This window comes from Pongo abelii, chromosome 2, assembly GCF_028885655.2.
Source record: "Pongo abelii isolate AG06213 chromosome 2, NHGRI_mPonAbe1-v2.0_pri, whole genome shotgun sequence".
Lineage (NCBI taxonomy): Eukaryota > Metazoa > Chordata > Mammalia > Primates > Hominidae > Pongo > Pongo abelii.
Window position 1 is genome coordinate 183,058,775 of NC_085928.1, and position 22,770 is coordinate 183,081,544.

At 37.1% G+C, this 22,770-nt stretch overlaps 1 protein-coding gene across 1 annotated transcript in view; it reads right to left on the reverse strand.

Moving 5' to 3' along the window:
• The window catches only part of SPATA16 (spermatogenesis associated 16), a 258,898-nt gene that overhangs the window by 213,668 nt on the left and 22,460 nt on the right, over window positions 1–22,770 (reverse strand). The window contains exon 2 of the mRNA XM_002814293.4: window positions 21,082–21,711. Within this exon, the coding sequence (XP_002814339.1) occupies window positions 21,082–21,693 (612 nt within the window). The 5' untranslated portion in view covers window positions 21,694–21,711. The remainder of the gene's footprint in view (window positions 1–21,081; window positions 21,712–22,770) is intronic.

The following is a 22,770-nucleotide window of genomic DNA, read 5'->3' on the forward strand; positions in this document are numbered from 1 at the left end:
GATTTTACAGTCTCCCTATATAAAAGAAATGATGCTTTTATATAAGAACCTTACTACTAATAAAGAGCTTTCTGAGTTTTATAGACTAAAAATATTTTTAAATAAATGTTATTGCTAAACTACTATCCCATTTCTTGAAAATACGAACATGTGCTTTAGTTTAGAGACAGTTACCTTAAGAAATGGGCATTTGGGTCTGCGCTGGCACTATCATAGGATGGTAATCGGGTTCTAATGCAAGTTTGTAACTAAACAGAAATTTAAATGGGAAGTCATTTTCTACTACTCTACAAAGAATTACCAGAATTACATAGGGGAAAACTTACTTGCCCAAAAGGGACTTTTTGAACTTGTTTTGAACTTAAAACCACTTAGAAACCCATTAGAAAACTGGGGTGAAATAATAGACATAGAAATGGAAATACACAGAAAAGCAAGTGCAAATGACTCTGAAATGTAGAAAAAGCTGCTCAATTCATAATAAGAGAAATGCAGATTTGTCTTATACTCTGATTGTCTAAACCTATTATTTTGGGAAAGGATAAAAAATATTAGTAATACACTAACCAGTGTAGAATAAAGGAAAGAATAAAGTGGATAAACTGGTGAGAATAAAGGAAAATAGACCTTCTAATACACAGCTGATGGGGGTGTAATTTAGCAATATTTATTGAATTTCCATATGCAACCTCTTTCATTTGAATTTAGGCAATGTATCCAGCAGATATATCTGTATTCATGCAAAATGACATGTGTACAAGGTGATTTATCGCAACACTATTTCTAGGGGCAAAACACCGGAAACAACTCAAATGTTTATTAATAGGGAATATGTATCCTTAGCATGATGGAATATTATACAATCATGAAAAGGAAGAAATTTATTATATATTGATAGAGTATAACCACTAACACTTATTTTTAAGCAGAAAGAAATCAAGTTTTAGAAAGAATATCATATACAGTAGTACCTTCTTACCCACGGTTTTGCAGTTTCAGTTACCCATGGTCAACTGCAGTCCAAAAATATTAAGTGGAAGATTCTAGAAATAAACATTTATAAATTTTAAATTGCACACTATTGTGTGTAATGAAATCTCATACCGTTTTGCCTTATCATTCCTGGAATGTGAATCATCCTTTTGTCTCACATATCCATGCTCTAGATGCCACCCACACATAGTCACTTAGTAGCCTTCTTGGTTATCAGATTGACTGTCCAGGCATACAGAGCTTGTGTTGAAGTAACCCTTATTTTACTTACTTAATGGCCTCGAACTGCAAGAGTAGTGATGCTGACAATTCAGGTATGCCAAAGAGAAGCCATAAAGTACTTCCTTTAAGTCAAAAGGTGAAAGTTCTCAACTTAAGAAAGAAAAAAAGTCACATACTGAGGTTGCTGAGATCTATGGTAAGAACAAATCTATCCATAAAATTGTGAAGAAGGAAAAGGAAATTTGTATTAGTTTTGCTGTAGCACCTCAAACTGCAAAAGTTATGGCCATAGTTCATGATACGTGCTTAATTAAAATGAAAAAGGCATTACATTTGTGGGTGGAAGGCATGAACAGAAAACGTGTTCTGACGGCAACATGTTGCGTCAGCAAACATTGAGTCTGTACAAAGGTTTCAGCAAGGGATTTCCTGAAATGAATGACACCAAGCCATTTACTGCAAGTAAGGGATGGCTACACAGATTCAGGAATATGTTTGAACTGAAAATTATAAAGATTACTGGAGAGGCTACCTCTGCCAGTGAAGAAGCTGTTGCTCTACTTCCAGCAGAGTTGAAAAAGTTTATTAAAGACAAAGGATACCATTCAACAAAGCCAGTCTTCAATTGTGTGAAACCTGGGTCTTCTGGAAGAAAATATCCAGTAGAACCTGCATTTGTCAAAGTGCAAAGGAAGCACAAGGGCATAAAACATGGAAGGACAGATTAATTTTGGTACTATGTAGCAATGCTGCAGGGCATATTGTAAAGCCAGGCACAGTGAACAGAGAGAAGAACCCACGTACTATTAAAAAAGGAAAACAAAAATTATCTGCCACTGTTCTGGCAACATAATCAGAAAGTGTGGGTGACAGCCATCTTGTTTATGGAATAATTCCACCAATCTTTCATCCCAGAAGTGAAAAAAAAACTTGGAAAAAGAAGAGTTGGAGTTTAAAGTCCTATTAATAATAGACAATGTACCCAGCCATCCTGAATCTGTTTGCCACTAAAATGAAAATGTTGAGCTGTATTTTTAACTCCATATACCACCTCGTTCTTTCAGCCCCTTCACCAGGGCATCATCCAGTTCATCAAGGCCACGTGCACTCACTTGGTATTTTATCTCACTTAATCAGCAATTGATGTAGACCCTAATCTGGACAATGTCATGCTGTAAATCATTTACTATTACTGGTGCAATAACATCTACCAAAGCTGCAATGGATAAGTTAAAACCAGAAATCATAAATGCCTTCTGGAAGAACTTACAGAGTAAAGCTGTGAATGATTTTAAAGGCCTCTTGGGGATAAATGGAAGTTAGGAAAATCATTTATGCAGCAAGACAAGGTGATAGGGAGAGATTTGCCAACATGCATGATGAAGAAGTAGAAGAGCATATTGAAGACCACTGATAAGTGTTAAAAAATGAAGAATTAGAAGAGCTTGTTGAGTCATTTATAGACAGAAGACTGTGAAGAAGAAGAAACTGAAGTAGAACCAGCAACGTGCACTTACCAAAATATGCCATGGTGCTTCTAATGGCACAGATATTAAAGGAAAAAATTATGGAATACTATTTTCTGATAGAATGCAGCATTAAAGCCACCCATATGATCACTAAAGGATTACAACCTCTGCAGCAACATTTTGATGAGTTAAAAAGAAAGAGATAATAATGTCAGATTACAATGTTCTTTCAAAAGGATTTAGTAAAAATAAACCAACCAACCAACTAAACAAACAAAAAACCAAAAACCTTCAACTATCGAGGATCCCCAACCATCAACACTGTCTGCTTCTCATATCCAACCATTGACTTTGTCATGGCTTGATGACTCAGGATCACCTGAAGTAGATAATCCTCCTTCTGACGTAGCATCAGAAGGTCAATAGTAGCATAACGATACTTCACAGTGCCTAGGTCATTCACCTCACTTAATCTCATCACACAAGCATTCTCACATCATCACAAGAAGGATGAGTACAGTACCACAGGATATTTTGAGAGAAAGAGATAGAAAGAGAGAGAGAGTGAGAGAGAGAGAAAGAGAGATGGAGAAGGAGAGACAGAGAGACCATATTCACATAACTTTTATTACAGCATATTGTTTTAATTGTTAGCTATTGTTGTTAATCTCTTGTGTCTAACTTATAAATTACAGTTTATCCTAGGTATGTATGTATAAGAAAAAACATAGTATATATAGAATTTGGTACTATCCACAGTTTCAGGAATCCCCTGGGGGTCTTGGTATGTATCTCCTGAGGATAAAGGTAGACTACTGTACTATTATATTGTTTATATTTATTAACTTAAAAGATGAACAACAGTTGCCCATTTGGAGGGAAATTTTGTGGTTGGAGAATAGGGATAGAAAGGAGCCATTACTCTATACAATTTTCTACCTCGAATTTTGAACTGTGTAAATATATTACCTATTCAAAAAATGAAAGAGTAATTTAAAATGGATAAAACAAAAGCAACAAGTGGCACAGCACATCTTGTGATAGTCATGTTGTGTGGGGGTGAGCTGATTATTTACCCGAGAATCCCACTGTGCTTGTTCCTGTCATCAGCATGCACTTATGGAGAGGTCAAAATTCCATCACAGGCACCTACGCCCCTCTCTAGCTTCAGCTAAGCCTCTGGGATTCATTTTAATCTTTTCATATTTCTCCTTTCACAGCCTAAATTAACAAGTGGCAGTGGGCAGCAACTGTGTGATTCCTTAAATGGAAGTCCCCACATAGAAGTTGGTGTTCTCTGAATGCTTCTTTGAAGAACTGTGCCTAAATTAATCAGCCCACAAACAGCAGTCTGGGACTTGTTTTAGAATGCACTCCCAGTGTTCATGCCACTAAAGCTGAGAGAAATATACAATAACTCAGTTTTAAAGTATCTGTGAGGATACCTCTCTATGGGAGCCAGAAATGCTGAGCAGGCCCCTTAGTGTCAGCAGTGGTCTCCTGTTGCCTCAAATATCACAGCACAATATTTCACTGACTTCTTTTGCTTAAGTGGATACTTGATTGCTGTTTTCATAACCCAAATAAGTAATAGGATATTCAGTTCATTTATAATTTGAGGCTAGTATTAGGGCTGAGCTACTTTAAACCAGCTTGGGTATATTTTTTTGGTCCATTGCTGAATGAAGTTTTAAAATTATAAAATAATTGAAATAAAAACAAGAAAACCAGCTGGTGTGAAGCTACCAGCTTTCAACACTGACACACTATAAAGGCATCAGAAAGTGTGAACATTGTTTCATTAGTTTTCACTTTTCATCATTCTGCTTGGCATTTTAAAATATTTATTTGTGTGTTTAAAACTGTACATGCCAACAAATAATTATCATCCTTATCTCAAAGCCAGTTCTAGGAAACATCCAAAATAGAGTGTATTAAAAGCACAGATCACATAAACAGCACACACACACACACATACACACAGAGTAAATTCTTGTTTATCAATTTTTACAATTAATTTTAAAAACACAAGGTAAATAAGGGTAGCTACTCCATTAAAAAGATGTGCTTACCACTATATGTACTGGTATGTTTCCTCTGAAGTGGTCATAAACAATTATTTAGTAATGTTTCAAATATCAAAAACAAGACAAAAATTCAATAAATATAAATGAACATGTCAAAATATACAAACAACCTTGCTAACTTTAAAGGTGTATTACAAAAGCAATTTATCTTCATAGCAGTTTACATAATTCTAATAAACCTCACAGGTTTTCTATTAGTGAGGCATGTACATAGGAAAAATGATGCAGGAGAGGTACAAGTAACTAAAAGAAGAAAATTACCCTTACACTTTACTAGGTATGAAAGACTCCTTTCTTTATTTCCTTCAGGCTAGGGCTTGCTGAGCTTTGAAGAAGACTTCCAGTGGAAGTGGATTACATATTGACCTCACCTGGCCTAGATCATTGACCAATTGGAATTGTAGGGGGGATAATACTTGCTGCCCCAAGCATGTTTCACCTCCTCTTTGAATGAAACACTCCAAAAGCCTCATTCCAATTGTGCTGGAAATCTCTCCTCTCACTGCTGCTCACTCTCATGTACAGGGCAATGTAAACAAATTACTCCATACCCTAATCAAAGGTTTGAATATTCTCTCCACCGTTTTCAACTTAAGCTGGGTTCTCAAAGGAGCCCACATCCCCTACAGTCTCTGTCACATGGAGGTTTTTGTCTTTCCTGTCCCTCAGTACAATATTACAGAACACTATGTCATCTATATATTCTACTGTCGCTAACCCTGTCACCTACCAGACTTCCAATTATTTTCCCTCATTTACTAAGACTTGACACCTGGATTATCGTCATCTTTGCTCTTTGTCCTGACATCATCTGAGTGAGTTCAGATATCTGGCTGTGAATGAATCTTCTAACATCCTGGCCTTTCACATTTTTATCTCCTCAACTCCTCTCTAGCTTAGCAACCCAATCCCATGAAATTGCTTAACCTCTCAAAACCTATACTCTAGATCCAAGAGTACTACTCCTGGGCCAAACCTCCAAGCCTTTCATCTCTTTTACTCCCATATCCTCCAACATCTTTCCTTTCATCTTTAGTCCCTGAACCACTATGCGTTCTCTTCACTGGATGCTTTCTTCTGTCCTCTCCTACCCAGCACAGACCCACAATCCACCATTATAACCACCCTGTCATCATTAATCACAATTAATGGTTCTCCCTTCTCATTCTTCTCATCAAAACCTCAAGTCTGAGTCAATAAAAACTTTTGGATTCTCAGAGACACATTAGACAAAATCATATAACTGCAGTTTATTTTCAGGTAGATTCATGATCCCTTTCCTTAGAGAGGTCCTGAACCCTTCCCCTTATTCCTATTCACCTCCTATAAAATTTCTCTCTGTAGTCTGTCTAATCTCGGGTTTCGAATCTCAAATTCCTCATTTGCTTTCAATTCAATTAAAACACATTTAAGCTAAGAATTTTCTCAACTTATTTTCTACCCAAAGAACTCTTCCTATCTCGATGGTATAGGTTCTTATATGTTCAAATATTGTTGTGTTAGGTCATTCTTGCATTGTTATAAAGAAATACCCAAGGGTGGGTAATTTATAAAGAAAAGACGTTTAATTGGCTTATGGTTCTACAGGCTTTACAGGGAGCATGATGCTGGTATCTGCTTCTGGTGAGGCCTCAGGGTGCTCTTACTTATGGTGGAAGGCTAAGCAGGAGCAGGTATGTCACATAGCAAGAGCCAGAGCAGTTGGTGGGGGAAACAGGGGTAGGGGAAGGTGCCACAAACTTTTAAGCAACGAGATCTCATGAGAACTCACTCACTATTGTGAGGACAGCACCAATCCTTGAGGGATCCTCTTCCAAGACCTAAACACCTCCCCCCAGGCCCCACTTCCAACTTTAGGGATTACATCTCAACATGAGATTTGGAGGAGACAGCCAAATTGTATCATTCCACCTCTGCCCCCACAAATCTCATGTTCTTATCACATTAAAAAAACATAATAATGTCTTCCCAATAATCCCTCAAAGTCTTAACTCATTTCAGAATTAAATCAGAAGTCCCAAGTCCCAAGTCAAAAGTCCAAAATCTCGTTTGGGAGTGAGTTCCTTCCAATATGAGCCTGTAAAATATAAACAAGTTATTTACTCCCGAGATACAATGGAGGTACAGACACTGGGTAAGTATCTCAAATAAAAGGGAGAAATCAGCCAGAAGAAAAGGGCTACAGGCCCCATGCATGTCTGAAACCCAGAAGGAAGTAACTAAATCTTAAAAAAGCTCCAAAATAATCTCCTTTGCCTCCATGTCTCACAACCATGGCAATCCCAATATAAAGGGTGGGCTCCCAGGGCCTTAGGAAGCTCTATTCCTGGGGCTTTGCAGGGTTAAGTCCCTGTGGCTGCTCTCATGGATTACAGTTGAGTGCACGAGGTTTTCCATGTGTCAGGCACAAGCTGCTGGTGGTGCTATTGTTCTGGGGTCTAGAAGGTGGTGGCCCCCTTTCCATAGCTCCACTAGGCAGTGACCCAGTAGGAATTCTGTGTGGGGGGTCCAACCCCACATTTCCCCTCTGCACTGCCCTAGTAGAGCATCTCTGTGGGGGCTCTGTCCCTGCAGCAGACTTCTGCCTGGACACCCAGGCTTTTCCATACATCCTCTGAAATCTGGGCAGAGGCTGCCAAGCTTTCTTCACTCTTGCACTGTGCACACCCACAGGTTTAACACCATGTCAAAACCACCAAGGCTTATGGCTCCAACCCTCTGGAGTGGCAGCCCAAGCTGTACCTGAGGGCTTTTGAGCCACAGCTGGAGCTGGAATGGCCTGGATGCAGGGAAAAGTGTCCTGAGGCTGTGCATGGCAGTGGGGCACTGGCTCTAGAACATGAAACCATTATTTCCTCCAGGGCCTCAGGGCCTGTGATAGGAGGGGCTGCTACAAAGATCTCTGATAAGTTTTTGAGGCCTTTCCCCCATTTTCTTGGCTATCAGCACCTAGCTACATTTTAGTCACGCAAATCTTTCTAACAAGTGGTTGCTCTGCAGCCTGCTTGAATTCCTTTCCTGACAATGCTTTTTCTTTCTCTGCCACGGGGCCAAGCTGCAAATTTTTCACTTTTATACTCTGCTTCCCTTCTAAATATAGAGTGCAACTTTAAGTCATTTATCTGCTCCTGCATCTGACTACAGGCTGTTAGAAGCAGCCAGGCCATATCTTGAATGCTTTGCTGCTTAGAAATTTCTTCTGCTAGATACCCTAGGTCATCACTCTTAAGTTCAAACTTCCACAGATATGCAGCCAAGTTCTTTGCTAAGGCATAACAAGGGTGACCTTTGCACCAATTCCCAAAAAGTTCCTCATTTCCATCTGAGACTTCATCAGGCTGGACTTCACTGTCCATATCACTATTAACATTTTGGTTACAATTATTTAACCAGTTTCTAAGAAGTTCCAAAGTTTCCCTCATCTTCCTTTCTTCTTCAGAGCCCTCCCAAACTCTTTAAACCTCTGCTCATTACCCAGTTCCAAAGTTGCTTCCACAATTTCAGTTATCTTTATAGCAGTGCCCAACTTCTCAGTACCAATTTCTGTGTTAGGCCATTCTTGCATTGCCATAAAGAAATACATAAAGTTGGGTAATTTACAAAGAAAAAAAGATTTAGTTGGCTTACAGTTCTACAGGATTTACAGGAAATATGGTGGTGGAATCTACTTCTGGTGAGGTCTCAGGTTGCTTTTAATCATGATGGAAAGTGAAGCAGGAACAGACACATCACATGGTGAGTGCAGGAGCAAGTCAGGGGGAGGTGCCACAAATTTTTAAATAACCAGATCTCTTGAGAAATCAGTATCTTGAGGACAACACCAAGCCATGACCCAAACACCTCCCACCAGTTCCCAACTCCAGCACAGAGGATTACGTCTCTGCATGAGATTTGGAGGGGACATCCAAGCTATATCATTTATCTTTCCATCGGTCTCCAGACCCCCATCCTTTTAAACATCCTTAGAGATTTCACCCTTTCAATCATATTTTCCTTGACTTATTCCCTCTCTCTATGGACTCTTTCAGTATAATAATGGCCAGGGTTCATATTCTGAAATAATTTGAAAATCAGCCCATCATTTTGCATTTCCCTTAGGCTACTGTCCCATTTCTATTTTCCTTTTAAAGCAATTCTATAGGTCATGCTGTCCACTTCTTTTTCCAAACTTAATTTTGCTTCTGGAAGTTGGCTTTGTTCAGAAAGGCTGTGCCCTACAAGACCAGTTTTCCCTGGATTACAAACAATAAAGTCATTTTTTAATTTCAGATGGTGGTCTATTCTTTTAACATGAGTCATTGAAACTACATCATATGCTCCACTATATAATGAGTGCAAAGTCTAATTGTGCCAATACATAAAATTTTGCAGTAAAAATTATGCTTGCTATGTTTCAGTTGGCATCCTGAACACATAGTTAACATAGTTAGTCCAACTTTTCAGGTCAAAACTATTTCATCCCTGGGCTTGTTAAACTAGAGGGTGTTCAGACCCATTCTTGAGAAAGGAGGCTTCCTGGTTGGGTTGCAGTGATAACCATTAAAATTGTTCTTTCCAAAGACCCTTGACAGTCAAACAGGTTATTCTTTACTCTTACTGCTACTTCTAGAAACTCTGTAACTAGCAATTTCCTCAAAACCTCGAGTCCGTGAGGAGTAACATATTACAGTTTTCTCTCAATTAATTTCTTAATCTCAGAGATAGTCATTTCTGAATTATTCACACTTCTCCAAAATTCTTTCCTCATCCTTATTTTCCTTTTACTCTTCAGGTGGCTTCAGGTACTGATGACTCCTCAATGTCTGCCTTTGGTCATGAACTTTCCCCTGTGCTTCCAGCATGTTTCCAGCTAACAAATGTGCTGCTCCAACTGGGCTTGCCAGCAGCCTTCACATGCAATATATCCAAAGTTGCATTCACTAACTCTGCAAATTTTCTTCCCTCCTTCCCTCCCTCCCTCCCTCTTTTCCTCCCTCCCTCCCTCTCTCCATCCCTCCCTCTCTCCCTTCCTCCCTTCCTTCCTTCCTTCTTTCCTTTCTCTCTCTCTTTTCCTCTGTGTTTATATTTCTATTTATAGATAGATAGAGATATATCTGGATATGTAACAAAGTTTTTACAAAGTAAAACTTACCTTCCAATGTTCAATGAACTCTGATTTTTTTATTGTATTGAATTTTTATTCTATTCCATTCCTTTCTATGATTTCAATTAAACATAATGCTGATTGCAATCCATTAAATTGATTTTACAACCTAGCAATGGGTAATAACACAGAGACTGAATACTATATTTTCTCTATATATACACTGGAGTAATAAAGCAAAATTAAAAATTAGACTTCATCATTCCCCATGTTGATACTTTCTGAAGGTGTTTTGTTGCCTGCTGCATAAAATCTCAGAAGGCATGCATGGACCCTGACAACCTGCCAGCTTTTTCAGCTTTATTTCTCCCTATTTGTTCTTCCCTGCATTTACTATCCTAGCAACACCCAATTCCTTCCTATTTTACCCTGGTGTTTTCTCTTTATATTCTCTCATACCTTTACCCCTCTAGCTGTTTTCCCCTAAAATCAACACGTGGATTATGGCAAATAAAATGTCTACTATATTTTAGATGTAACTAAAGAATAAATAAAGAGCTATGATTGTGGGGTTGAAATCCTATGCTTCCCTGTAGCTCCTGTAGTAACCAGCACAATGTTGCTAATGTAGTAACTACTCAATAAATATTTTTTATGTCCTTTGTTGATTTCCAATGGATCCATTTGTCATAACTTTCCTGCCCAAGAACTCGCCTATTGCCTTCAACACAAATTCCAATGTCCTCTTCCTGGTTTAGATCCTCCAGAATCTCACTCTATCTATCCACCCTTATTTTATGATAATGTCTTTCTCTGGCTTGCTCATCACTTTGCTGCACTTCTGTTTTATCCTTCTTTCATCAAGTTCACCATCCTTCTAGTAATGTTTCACACATCATACCCATCTTCCTTCCCGTCTCCCTCCCTACTTTTACATTTAGCTATTTATGTTTTGAGGTTCACTCCAAAATCCTATCTTTTCCATTGGTACTTCATGTATTTTAATCTGTGTATCTTTACTAAGGATAATAAGAGTTTCCAACCCACTTGTTGGTTGTGAGAATTAGATAGGTTAATATAGATAAAGTGCCTGCCACACAGTTTGTGTTCATATTGTATATATCATAGACTCCATTGAACTTTTTCATGCTAAGCCTTTGTTCTGTACAGCCATTGCCCATCACTGAACACTTAATAGATTTCTAATTGTCTTACCATTATAAGACTTCTTTCTAAAACCTGACTCAAATTCCTTGAAAACCAAAGCCTTGTCATATCACATCCTCTTACCCCAATGTCACTCTTATAGTGACATTGTAGTGACTTAATAAACTGTGGTTGATTTCTTGGTGTAATTTGCTCTGTAAAATCAATGATCAATTATTCATAGGTGAATATAATCACTATCATCATCATCCACCCAAACACTCTAGAAGATATTTATTTATAGATATGAAATATATTTTGGTAATGGCATTCAAGTATATATGAATCCAATGTTCTAGGTATTCATAACAATTCCTACAAAACAAGGGAACCACACTGAGTGTGATGAAAATCTCTCTCTCTCTATTTTTTATTTTTTTACTCCCTAAGTAGCTACATCCTATTCTCTGATAGAAACAGAATCATCTCTTAGGCGGAAACAAAGTCTTCTCTATTTTAGTGAATGTCAAATGAGGCAAAAGAAGAGTTGCATAATTTAGTAGAAGTTGAAACTAAATTTTCCTTTAATATTTTTCTAGATAATCTGAATTGAAAAAGCAATTGCAACTTCACTCTGCATTACATTTTTGTGAACATATTAAAGTGGATCTCATCTACTCACTATTTCAGAGTCTGTTTAACTATGAAGTTGTATTTGTAGGAAGGCTGGAATGGGGTGCGTAACAGAGGAAAGAGATGGAATTGCTGTTTTTAAGTCTATTTGGTTTCAGTAGACTTACACACATTTGGAAAGTCGGATAGTGGAAGAAATGTTTTGCAACATGATCCAATACTTAAGTCAGAATCATCTGACTTAAATCTTTCTGGGTGTCATCCCCGGTCTTCAAATTGATTACAATTTAGGGTTGTGTAAGACTTCATGACAATTGGTTAGGTTTTGATTCAGAAGAATGACAGAATTAACTATATGTAAAAATTTCATTAACATTTACTGTCATTTGAATCAAACACATAATGACCACCTGTAAACTATGGAAATAATCCCACTGATGAAAAAGATCTTCCTCAGCTTCCTATGGATTAATTGTTCATTTTTTTTGGTGAAGTTTTCACTTGTGGGATGAATTTAAAGTTTCAGAGACATATACTATGTAACCACTGGCCCAAGTTCAGTATCAATATATTTTTTAGTATTAATAGAAAAGTAGTCATTAAGTAAGTTAATTTGCTTTTTAAATGAATATGAGATTATTTTCAGTATAAATTTTCAGAGTAAATTTTCATGACAATTTACATTTTTATATAATATTTTTAAATAGCTTTGTAAGTTTATTTAATTCTCTTTTAAAAGTCACATATGGATTAAAACCTATTGTGATTTTAAAAGAGAAGGAAGTGATTAGTATTTTCAATGCTAGTGGTTCTCAATGTTAAGCTGCTCCATAGTCAACCTGGGATTGTAAAAATACCAATGTTCCAGGAATGATCATTGCCTGGACCCCAGATAATTGTATTGGACTCTTTAAGAGTGGGTTTGGGCATCTATGTATATCTAATAGCTCCCCAGGTGATTGTAATTATACAGTCATGTGCTGCATAATGATGTTTTGGTCATTGACAGACTGTAAATATGACAGTAGTCCCATCAGATTATAACAGAGCAGCCCTATACAGCTGTACCATTTTTTATTTTTCATACCTTATTTTCACTATATCTTTTCTATGATTAGATACACAAATACTATTGTGTTACAATTGCCTACAGCACCCCGTACAATAACATGCTTTGTAGCCTAGAAGCAGTAGGCTCTACCATATAGCGTAGGTGTGTAGTTGACTATGCCATCTAGGCTAGTGTAAGTGCAGTCTATTGTGTTTGCACAATGACAAAATTGCCTAATGACACATTTCTCAGAATGTATCTCTATTGTTAGCTACGCATGACTGTATCAAGAACCTACGATGTTCATAATTTTTTTAATGGAATGTGATCCTCCTTTCATTTGTAAAGTGATACAAATTATAGTGTAGGCGTATTTATTGAAAATTCTCCTACTAAACCCCTCTTCCGTACTCTACTACCATCTAAGTAATGGGAAAACACTGTTCTCCCCGAGATGGTCAGTGCCTACCTCCCGACCCTCATTTGGCCCCCCTTCCACTCTTCCTGTCCTTTTGATTCTCTCCAAATCCCTCTTCACAACTTCTCCCATGTTATGGGGGCTGCATACAAATAGGAATTGTGGCTCTTCCCCTGCTGTGTCAGTGGTTGCTTTTGTGTGGGAAAGGGAGGGGGACTTAGCATGAGTCAGACGAGTCAGACGGTGGGTGTGCAGCACAGCCAGGACCATGTGGATAAAAAGCCTCAATAGTAAGGAAGAGTGGCCCATCAAATTGAGTAATTGCCTCAGATATATCTCCTATTTCTTATCGCTTTTTAATAATACTAAGCCTGAAAAATATTTTATTCCTTTAATCAATAATCTACTCTCGTCTATGTATCTTAAATCTTCTAATTTGTTTTTTATTCCATCGGGGTTGGGATGATAACCATTGAAGGTAAATAAATTACACTAAAATATGTTGGATATCTTTCTAAATGTCCACTTAAAGATCACATTTCAGAAAAAAAATCTTTTAAAATATAAACAATAACACACTAAACAAAAAATAAAAATACATTACCCTAAAATGTAAATGAAGTCTTGGAATTCAGGCAAGCAAGGCCCAATTCCTTGTCTCTACACTTTGGATCCTTGAGGGCAGAAACTGTATTTTATTTATATTTGTATTTCCAGCATCTAGCATTATGCCAGGTTAAAATAGCTGGTAAATGCTAGTGGTACTAGCATACTTTTTTCTTATAACGGCAAATTTTAATTTTCTAGAGATTTGTATTATTTAATCAGTGTTTAATTATTATAAGGTATAATTAAACACATTAATTATACAAATGTATGTAATAATACTTTTATCTCATTTTTTGGGGTTAAAAGGGAAATTCATTTCATATTTTCCTACCATGTATATTTGCTAGCATTTTCCAGATTTTTTTAAACCATTAAATACTTATTAGTTATGGTGTTCCTGTATGGAACAAAGATGACGACAATCAAGTTAAAATCTGAAATGTCTAATCTTGAACATGAAGAGTCCACAGTCAGTTTATACTTGACAACTAAGAAACAATGGGCTATCTCTAGAATAACAATTTGTGCATTTAAGTGAAGGCTTATATTTGTGTGAGAGGCAGTTAGTAGTTCAAAATAGTGTTTGGTTTAGATCACTGCTTCTCAAGGGAAAATAGAGTAGAACACGATGCATTACTTTGTCCCTTGCTTTGGTTAAATTTTAAATGTAATTAAAAGAAGACTAGAAATTGTTAATGTTAATCAAAGAGTTTGGGCTATGGATGTTAAACAATGTTGGTAAACACATAGTTTGGCAAAATCCTTTGGAATGTTAAGCTTTAAATTAAACACATACCATACTGGAAAATGAGGTACTTGAGAAGTACGGTGACAACTTGTACATGAATTTAGATTTCATTATGTTTTTCAATAAACAATTCTTGATATTCTATGTGAAAGCACCTTATTATCTATATTTCTACTTAATGGCATTCTAAGCGGCTAAGAAAGTTGCTCAAAGTCACATAGCATCAACGCAGCATCAAACACAGATAATCTGACTCCAAATTCAGTGCCCTGCCCATCACAGCTCTGGACCCCTGCAGCCACTTAGGACTACGTGAGCTACTGCTTACTGCTAATTTACTAGAGAGGCAATGGCAGTCACTTGACAACCTACTAGTGGTTTGGTATAAATCCTTCTCAGAGTTGTCCCTGGACCAGCATTATGAACATCATTTGGGAACTTATTTGAAATGAGGCATCTGGTGTCCCGCTACAAACATAATGCATCTGAATCTGCATTTTTAACAAGATTACTATAGAATTTTTATGCACATTACAGTATGAAAAGCAGGAGTGTAAAGAAGTCCAGATGTGAAATCAGGGGACCTGAATTCCATCTCAGCCCTGCCACAGACTAGCCATGACACTTTAAGTAAGTTATTTAATTTTTTTAGAGCATCAGTTTTTCTGCAAAATGGGGTGATAATATCCATCTTAGAGAGGGTTATTGCAATGATTGTATGAGTAAAAGTGTCTGGAACGTGAAACCCTGTCTCTACTAAAAATACAAAAATTAGCCAGGCGTGGTGGCATGCACCTGTAATCCCAGCTACTCAGGAGGCTAAGGCAGGAGAATTGCTTGAACCCAGAAGGCAGAGCTTGCAGTGAGCCGAGATCGCACCACTGCACTCCAGCCTGGGTGACAGAGCGAGACTCCATCTCAAATCAAAAAACAACAACAATAACAAAATGCCTGGAACCCAGCAGGAGTTTAAGAAATGCATACTGGATTCATATGCAAATCCACAGATTGCAATGAGACAGCTCAGGCACTCAGAGAATTTGGTGAACTCCCAAATTTCTGATTATGTGGCACCAAAGAAATACCTGTGCTAGAATTTATTTAAATTAAGCTTTTTGAGATATCCACATTTTTGTGCTCTAGAGAGTTGCTAGGGTTATTCTCAGCAGAGCAATTATAGGTGAGGCTGCCCTATAATGAGATATCTTTTCTACTTCATTAAATAAACCCCCTTGAATGGGCTCCAAAATGGACCTGTCTTATACCAAATTCCATTATCTTGGAAGTAATCTCATAAGAAGGTCCTGGTGTGGATTCAATCATGTTGGATACCTAACATTTACCATAAAGAATGTGTTCTAGAACAGTGATTCCCAAAAGCTGATTCTCAGACCAATGTTGTACCGATCCAAGGGAAAATAAAAAATAGAGACAACATAGCTTTTCATAAAATTAAAATATAACTATTTTTAAAATATCCTTCATTTCGAGAGTATGACCTTTCTGTTTCTTTTTATCTTTCCTTCTAACTTTCATGGGTAAAACTGCTCCATATTTGATGATTCAATGGTGGTAATAGATGGTAATTTTTGTAATGTTCTTGTACAATACAAATGCAATGCCAACCCACTCTCCCCCTACACACACTTAAAACATTTTTTTATGGATCCTTGAAATGCAAAAATCCTGAACTATTGTTATAGAAACACCTACTTAAGAGGAAATTCTTTCCTATAAAATCAATGTTGGACATACAACATTTTAAATTATAAAATGTAGGGACCAAACTACAAAGTGTTAATTGGAGGGCAAAATCACAGAGTGTAGTGCTCCTCAAACTGCAGTATGCACAAGGACCATCTGGAATTTGTTAAAATGCAGGTTCTGATTCTGCAGGTCTGGCAAGGTCTGGAATTTTGTATTTCCAACCAACTCACACTTAGAGTAGCAGAGGCACACTGGTGAGCCCTGAAACCAGATAACCGGATCCTGACTCCACCACCTCTGGCTTTTGATCCTTGAGCAAGTTACTTAACCTGTCCATCCTTGGTTTTCTCATTAGTAACACAATAATAATAACAGTACTATCTCATTGGATTGTTGTGAGAATAAAATGGAATAATGAATGTAAATCATCCCAGAATGTAAAATATAGTACCTGACACATACAAAGAACTCCATAAATGTGAGTTATTACTTTAACTTCACACACCAGCGACTGGAGCGCCAAGATATTAAAAAAGATTAGCACCTCAAGGGGCTGCTGCATGATGAAATCGGAGGAATTGAAAGTTCTGGTTGGTAATGGATGGGTCTTGTTCTGTCTTCTTTGATGGGTTTAATGGGATTGTTTGAAGCTGTGAATCTTAAAGGATACATATAGATTTGTTCTAATTCAGAAGGTGGAAGCCTCTTAATTATTAGGATCCTATGATTAAGATTGAAGTGGTGGTGTTGTTTAAGTTGCATGCTATGAAGTTAGAAAAACCTTTGATAATTTCTTTGAGTGTTGTTCCAATAAGTGACAAAAAATATGATTACTACATCTTCTGTCCTTTATGTATTCCTAATTTATTAATCTCTTCCTACTTTTTGTTGACAGCCAAGCAATTTATCACATGGTAGTATGTATCGCCTAATATGCAAATACAACTACATGAGGCAGTCATACTTTTTTAAATAGAATCCCTACTGTTTTTGTAGTGGGGAAATTTGTATAGCTGTCTTTTAAAAATTGCAGTGAATAGTAGCTAGGCATGACAATACAAAATAATATGAATTTGTGTTTTTATCTTCAGCTTACACCTTTTGCCCTTATTGGTTTAGCTTCTGGTGTGAGTACAAACATAAGAGCATATGATGACTGTTTTTAATAAAACTTGAGAAAGATTGACTAGGTGGTCATAGAGCTAAGGACCAATTTTACCCACATAACTGGTTCACCTTTATACAGTAAAACGAAAGCATGCAAAAATAAGTTATTTCATTAAGCATGTTTACATAAATGCCTGCTATGTTACAAAATCCTGAAAGACTAAAGTTGACAGGTTTTTGAAAGTTAAACTGTTGTCTTCTGAATCATTGCATACCATTTGACCTTAATCATTATAAAATGTTATCATAAATTTACCTATCTAGTGACTATGTTATGAAAATAAAAGGAGTTAGTACTTTGTCAAGAACACAAACGAAACTAACACATAAACAAAACATTCCTAATGGGTTTATTAGATGCATTGGAAGTTATTATGTCACTTAATAAATATTTAAATGCCTCCAGGGCCTTTGCTCAGTTCTTACTTTTCTGTTTCTTTTTTGTGGCCTCACCTTTAACCAAAACCAGTCCTCTACACGCTCTTACAGCTGACTTTGTACCACATATTTGGCAACCATTCTAAATGCCTCTGCTGGGCGCAGTGGCTCATGCCTGTAATCCCAGCACTTTGGGAGGCCGAGGCGGGTGGATCACCTGATGTCAGGAGTTCAAGACCAGCCTGGTCAACACGGTGAAACCCTGTCTCTACTAAAAATACAAAATGTAGCCGGGCGTGGTGGTAGGTGCCTGTAATCCCAGCTGCTCGGGAGGCTGAGTCAGGAGAATCGCTTGAACCCGGGAGGCAGAGGTTGCAGTGAGCTGAGATTGTACCACTGCACTCCAGCCTGGGCAACAGAGCAAGACTTCATCTCAAAAAAAAAAAAAAAAAAAAGAGTCTCATAACACTTCCCTCATAGCAAGCCTTCTATGGGAGAGATGCTACTTATCCTTCAATACTTATTTTCTCCTTCTTTCTCAGTAATAGAACTTCTGAATGTTAGAGCCATCTGGAATAAAGACCGTATTTTTCAGCCTCCCTTGCAGGTATGTGTGGCCACATGATTAAATTTTGGTTAATGGGGAAAAAAAATGAAAATAGTGTGCTCGTGGAGACACTGTGTGTCTCTCTCTTTCCTTTTTCTCATTTTTGGCTGGCTAGAATGTGTATTTGATGACACCAGCAGGAATGGTTATTTTGGATCCTGAAGTCAAGGCGACTTCTTAGGAAAGGAGATATAATCTGGCACCCTGACCATCATATCATACCAGCCCTTGGCTACCAACATTTATGTATGAGAGAAATAAACTTCTACCTTCCTTCAAACACTTATTTTGCAGCCAAACCTAACCCTAATGTATCCATGCTCAAATACATGCTGCTGCATCTATCAAGTGTGATCATCATCATTGTGCCTTAGCTTCTGTCGTCCATCCTATCTTATTCAAAGCCATGTTAGCACTTAAGGAAAAGGGAGAGATGCTTTAAATGATATGTGAGAGCACTCAGTATTAATAATGTTAAATTTAGAAGTTAAATTCGGGAAAAGAAAAGAAAGGCTGAAAAGGCTACAAATCTTTTCTATTCCCAGTAGCTTTGTTTTTTTGAGACATTCTAGCTAAGATTTCAAAGTTAGCTCCCTAGATAATTAGACAAAAGCTAGGCCAGATGTCTAAGCTAAGTTTTGGTTTCAAAATAATTATTTTTGTTAATTATCAGTAATTAGTGTCAGCATCCAAAACTTTCCTTAAAACCCTGGGAGAGAGAAGGAGAACAGGAGAGAGAAAAAAAACAGGTAGCGGGGAAGGAGAGAGAGAGAAACACAAGCATTATGCAGTACAATTATATTTTAGGATTAACAAAACCTGATTCAAATTTTATAATTTTGAACACTGGGTTTTATGGAAAACTGGGTATTTTCTTTCATTTAACGCAGGTGTCTTTTGCTTTTACCTAGACTTAATTTGAAGCTTTTACAGTAGTTAAGAAAAGATGCCTTTCTTTTTTCTTGCCAAAATGATTATTTTTCTTTATCTATAAAATTATACCTTTAACCCTCCCTGCACCAGGAAAATAAATTTCAGCTGAAGATGGCCCTGGCCAAACGGCCTGGTATTCTTCGTAGAGTCTTTCATTAGCGTTCTTTTCCTAGACGAAGGCTGCAGAGCTTTAGCTCAAAAGACTGTTCAAAAGAACAGAGGGTTCTTTTGGTGGTTTGTGGATAATATGGATTTTTCTAGCACTTATTAGATAGTTTAGAAGTTTACATAGTGCATCACACTTCCCTTATTTGTGTAGATGACCCTTTATGAGAACAGAAATATTTATAGATGCATCTATTTGTGTGCTGCCTAATTACTTCATATCTACTCAGGTCTGTTTTTGTACGTAGCACCTTTTTAAATATTTAGGGGCAGTATTGTCTGGTGTCACCTATTAATAATTCATTGTAGTTGTAGTCATTTTAACCTGCAAGTAACAATGAAAATAATACTTTACTCTGTACATTTCACCACTTTCACGACAACATCTCACATTTGACTCCTGCTCACTCTCATTGCCCATGCTCAATTACTCTTGTGGGCATTTTTTTTTTCTTTTTTTTTTTTTTTTGAGACAGTGTCTTACTCTGTTGCCCAGCCTGGAATGCAGTGGTGTAATTATAGCTCACTGCACTCTCGACCTCTTGGGCTCAAGAGATTCTTTCACCTCAGCCTCCTGAGGTAGCTAGTAGTACAGATGTGTGCCACTATGCCTAGCTAATTTTTACATTTTGTAGAGATGGGGTCTTACTATGTTACCTAGGCTGGTCTGGAATTTCTGTCCTCAAGCAATCCTTTCACCTTGGCTTCCCAAAGTGCTGGGACTACAGGTGTGAGTCACCATGCCAGGACTTTATGGCGTCTTTATTTAAGTGTTTACTGGTTTGTCTTCCTCACCAGATGGTTAGAGGGAAGGAACCATGTCTTCATTCATTTCTTTTTAAATAGCTCCAGTGCCCAGCAGGCGTATATAGTATGCACTGAAATGTTTTTTGTAAGATAGTTTTGTAAAATAAAATACGAAGTATGCACTCATCAATATAGCAAGGCCAATGGTGCATACAGTTTGGTCCTTCTATAGGTACAGTATGTCATGAGCTAGTATAATTTTCCTACTACCTATTTTGTGTTTTAGTAGTGATTCTGAAGTTTATTCTAGTCCATGGGCTATTTTTTATGCCAAGGTATTCACAAACTTACCTGTTTACAGATAGGAAGATAATTATTCATAAAGATCACTAGAATGGGGAGCAAAATAAAGTTTGATGGTAAAGTAAAATGGTGTTATTTTGTTTGTAGTAAGTATCACGTATAAATTATGAGCACATGCTAAAAAGTAAAGATGGTTATGTTTAATCATGAGGATACTACATATCAAAAGCGGACAATTCATATACTCATTAACTGCCTATTTCTACAGAATCTATATTCTACCCACCACCATTGTACTAAAACTTTACAGCATCTAAATGATGAAAGCAACTGCATTTTAAAAATATATCACCATTCACTTCAGGGTTTGTAAAAAGCATGAGATATGCTTTTGGGGTTATTTCTATATATCAAGTGCACACAGGCATATTAATTTGCAGGCATAGCTTGTTTATTTGCTTTATGTAAACTGGGAACTGCAAAATCCTAATATCATTACATATCCTCACCTCATGATCACTGTTTATTACAGTATGGCCAGAACCCCTCAATGTAATTGCAACTTTCCATTTCATAGCTTCCTGTCACCAATCTATATTTTCTTTAATCCCATACCTCAAGTGCTGTTCTGAACTGTCCTGCTGCCAAGGCGTATTTCTTTTGTCTATAGCAAGAGCTGGCATCCTTTAAGGCTACCTGAAGCCATTTGTCAATCTGAGGCAGAAAGCTGAAATTATGTACACTCAAAGGGTCTGCTATTTCAGCAGCTCGGCATGTTGGCTGACTCCCAGTAGACATGAAGGACTCTACAAACTCATAGCGAACACCCACTTCATCAATGTAGACCAACTTCATTTCCACATCCATTATGTTCTTTAAGGGGATGTGAGGCAGAGGCATGGTGATTAACTGATTGTCAAGTTCTATTATCTTTGCCTCTTTCTTTCTAGTTGGCTTTTCTTCACCTTCTGCCTTCCGTTTAAAGGCTGCTTTCTCTAAATCATTGCTTTGTTTTTCTTTGATGCTCTTTGTCATTTTTATTCTTTCAAGTGTGATTTCTACCTGTTTACCTCCACAGTTTTTCTTAATCTCTTGTGACATTTCCAGGATGTTAGGTGGGTGCGCTAAGGTGGACATTTTCTTGCTTGTGTTTATCTTTGGAACAAGCTGATCATGATAGATCCTATTCACTGCATTCTCCAAACTCCTACTGCTTCCTGCATCCATCGATCCTGCCCAAAACTCCTGCAGGGGGGAGAAAAAGGAAAGTAATTAAGGCAATATTTTGAGTTCCAGTGGTTTAGACTATAGTCAAATTCATTTTAAACACTATTTCATTCATTATTAGTATTTGTTGTCTTGTAAGTAAAACTGTGTTTACATAATCTACTGACTATTTTAATAGAGGAGTATATGTGTCAGTCTCAAAACTCACCAAGATAAGAACTTGTTGTAAACACATCTAGACATTGTTTTAAAAAATAATCCTCTATGGCTGAACAACATCGAATGAATATTTTAATGGGGTATCCAAACTCATTGAATAGGAAAATTTTATACATAGCCACTGAGACAAGAAAAGCCAAAGTAAATATATCTCAATATTAATTTCCTCAGAAAGGCAGGTGGTCTAGAACTCATTATAAAATACACTACTCACCTGAATAATAGACTTGGGAGTCTAAAGAAACCCCAGCTGCTTCCTTTGAAAAGCTTCCAAAAATGTGAGCACAATCTTTCCTAAACTTGTTTCTTTTATTACTAATGAAAATCTCAAGTTTAAAAAGCTCATAGACAACTATTGTTCACAACAGGCTTTAAAGAAGAAGAACATGACCTTCAATCTTACAGAAATGTGAGCCATAGACTTATCTTTAGTCTACTGTATTAGTATATTTGTAGTAATGGTATCAACAATGTACATTACATAAAGACGAGGTATTTTTATAAAACATTAATGCTCAAAATATACAAATAACAGTCTTTTGATTCCAAGATTCTGCATGCTATGTGCTTCTAGATTTGTTTCAAAATATCAAGTGTTCTAAGATATAATAATTATTTAGTATGGTTGATTCCTATCTTTTAGGACTCTTTCTTTTCACCTATCACATTCTATTCTGGAAACAACTTTGTGGAGTAAATAGGAACAGGGACCACATTTTGCAAAGAAACTAAGGGATAGAGGGATTAAGTTGCTTCTCCAAGGTCACATTGGTTGGTCATTAGCAAAACCTACCCATTCGCATTGCTATTACCTTCCTAGGACTGCCACCCAACAACTCCTAGCCTGAGATACTTCCT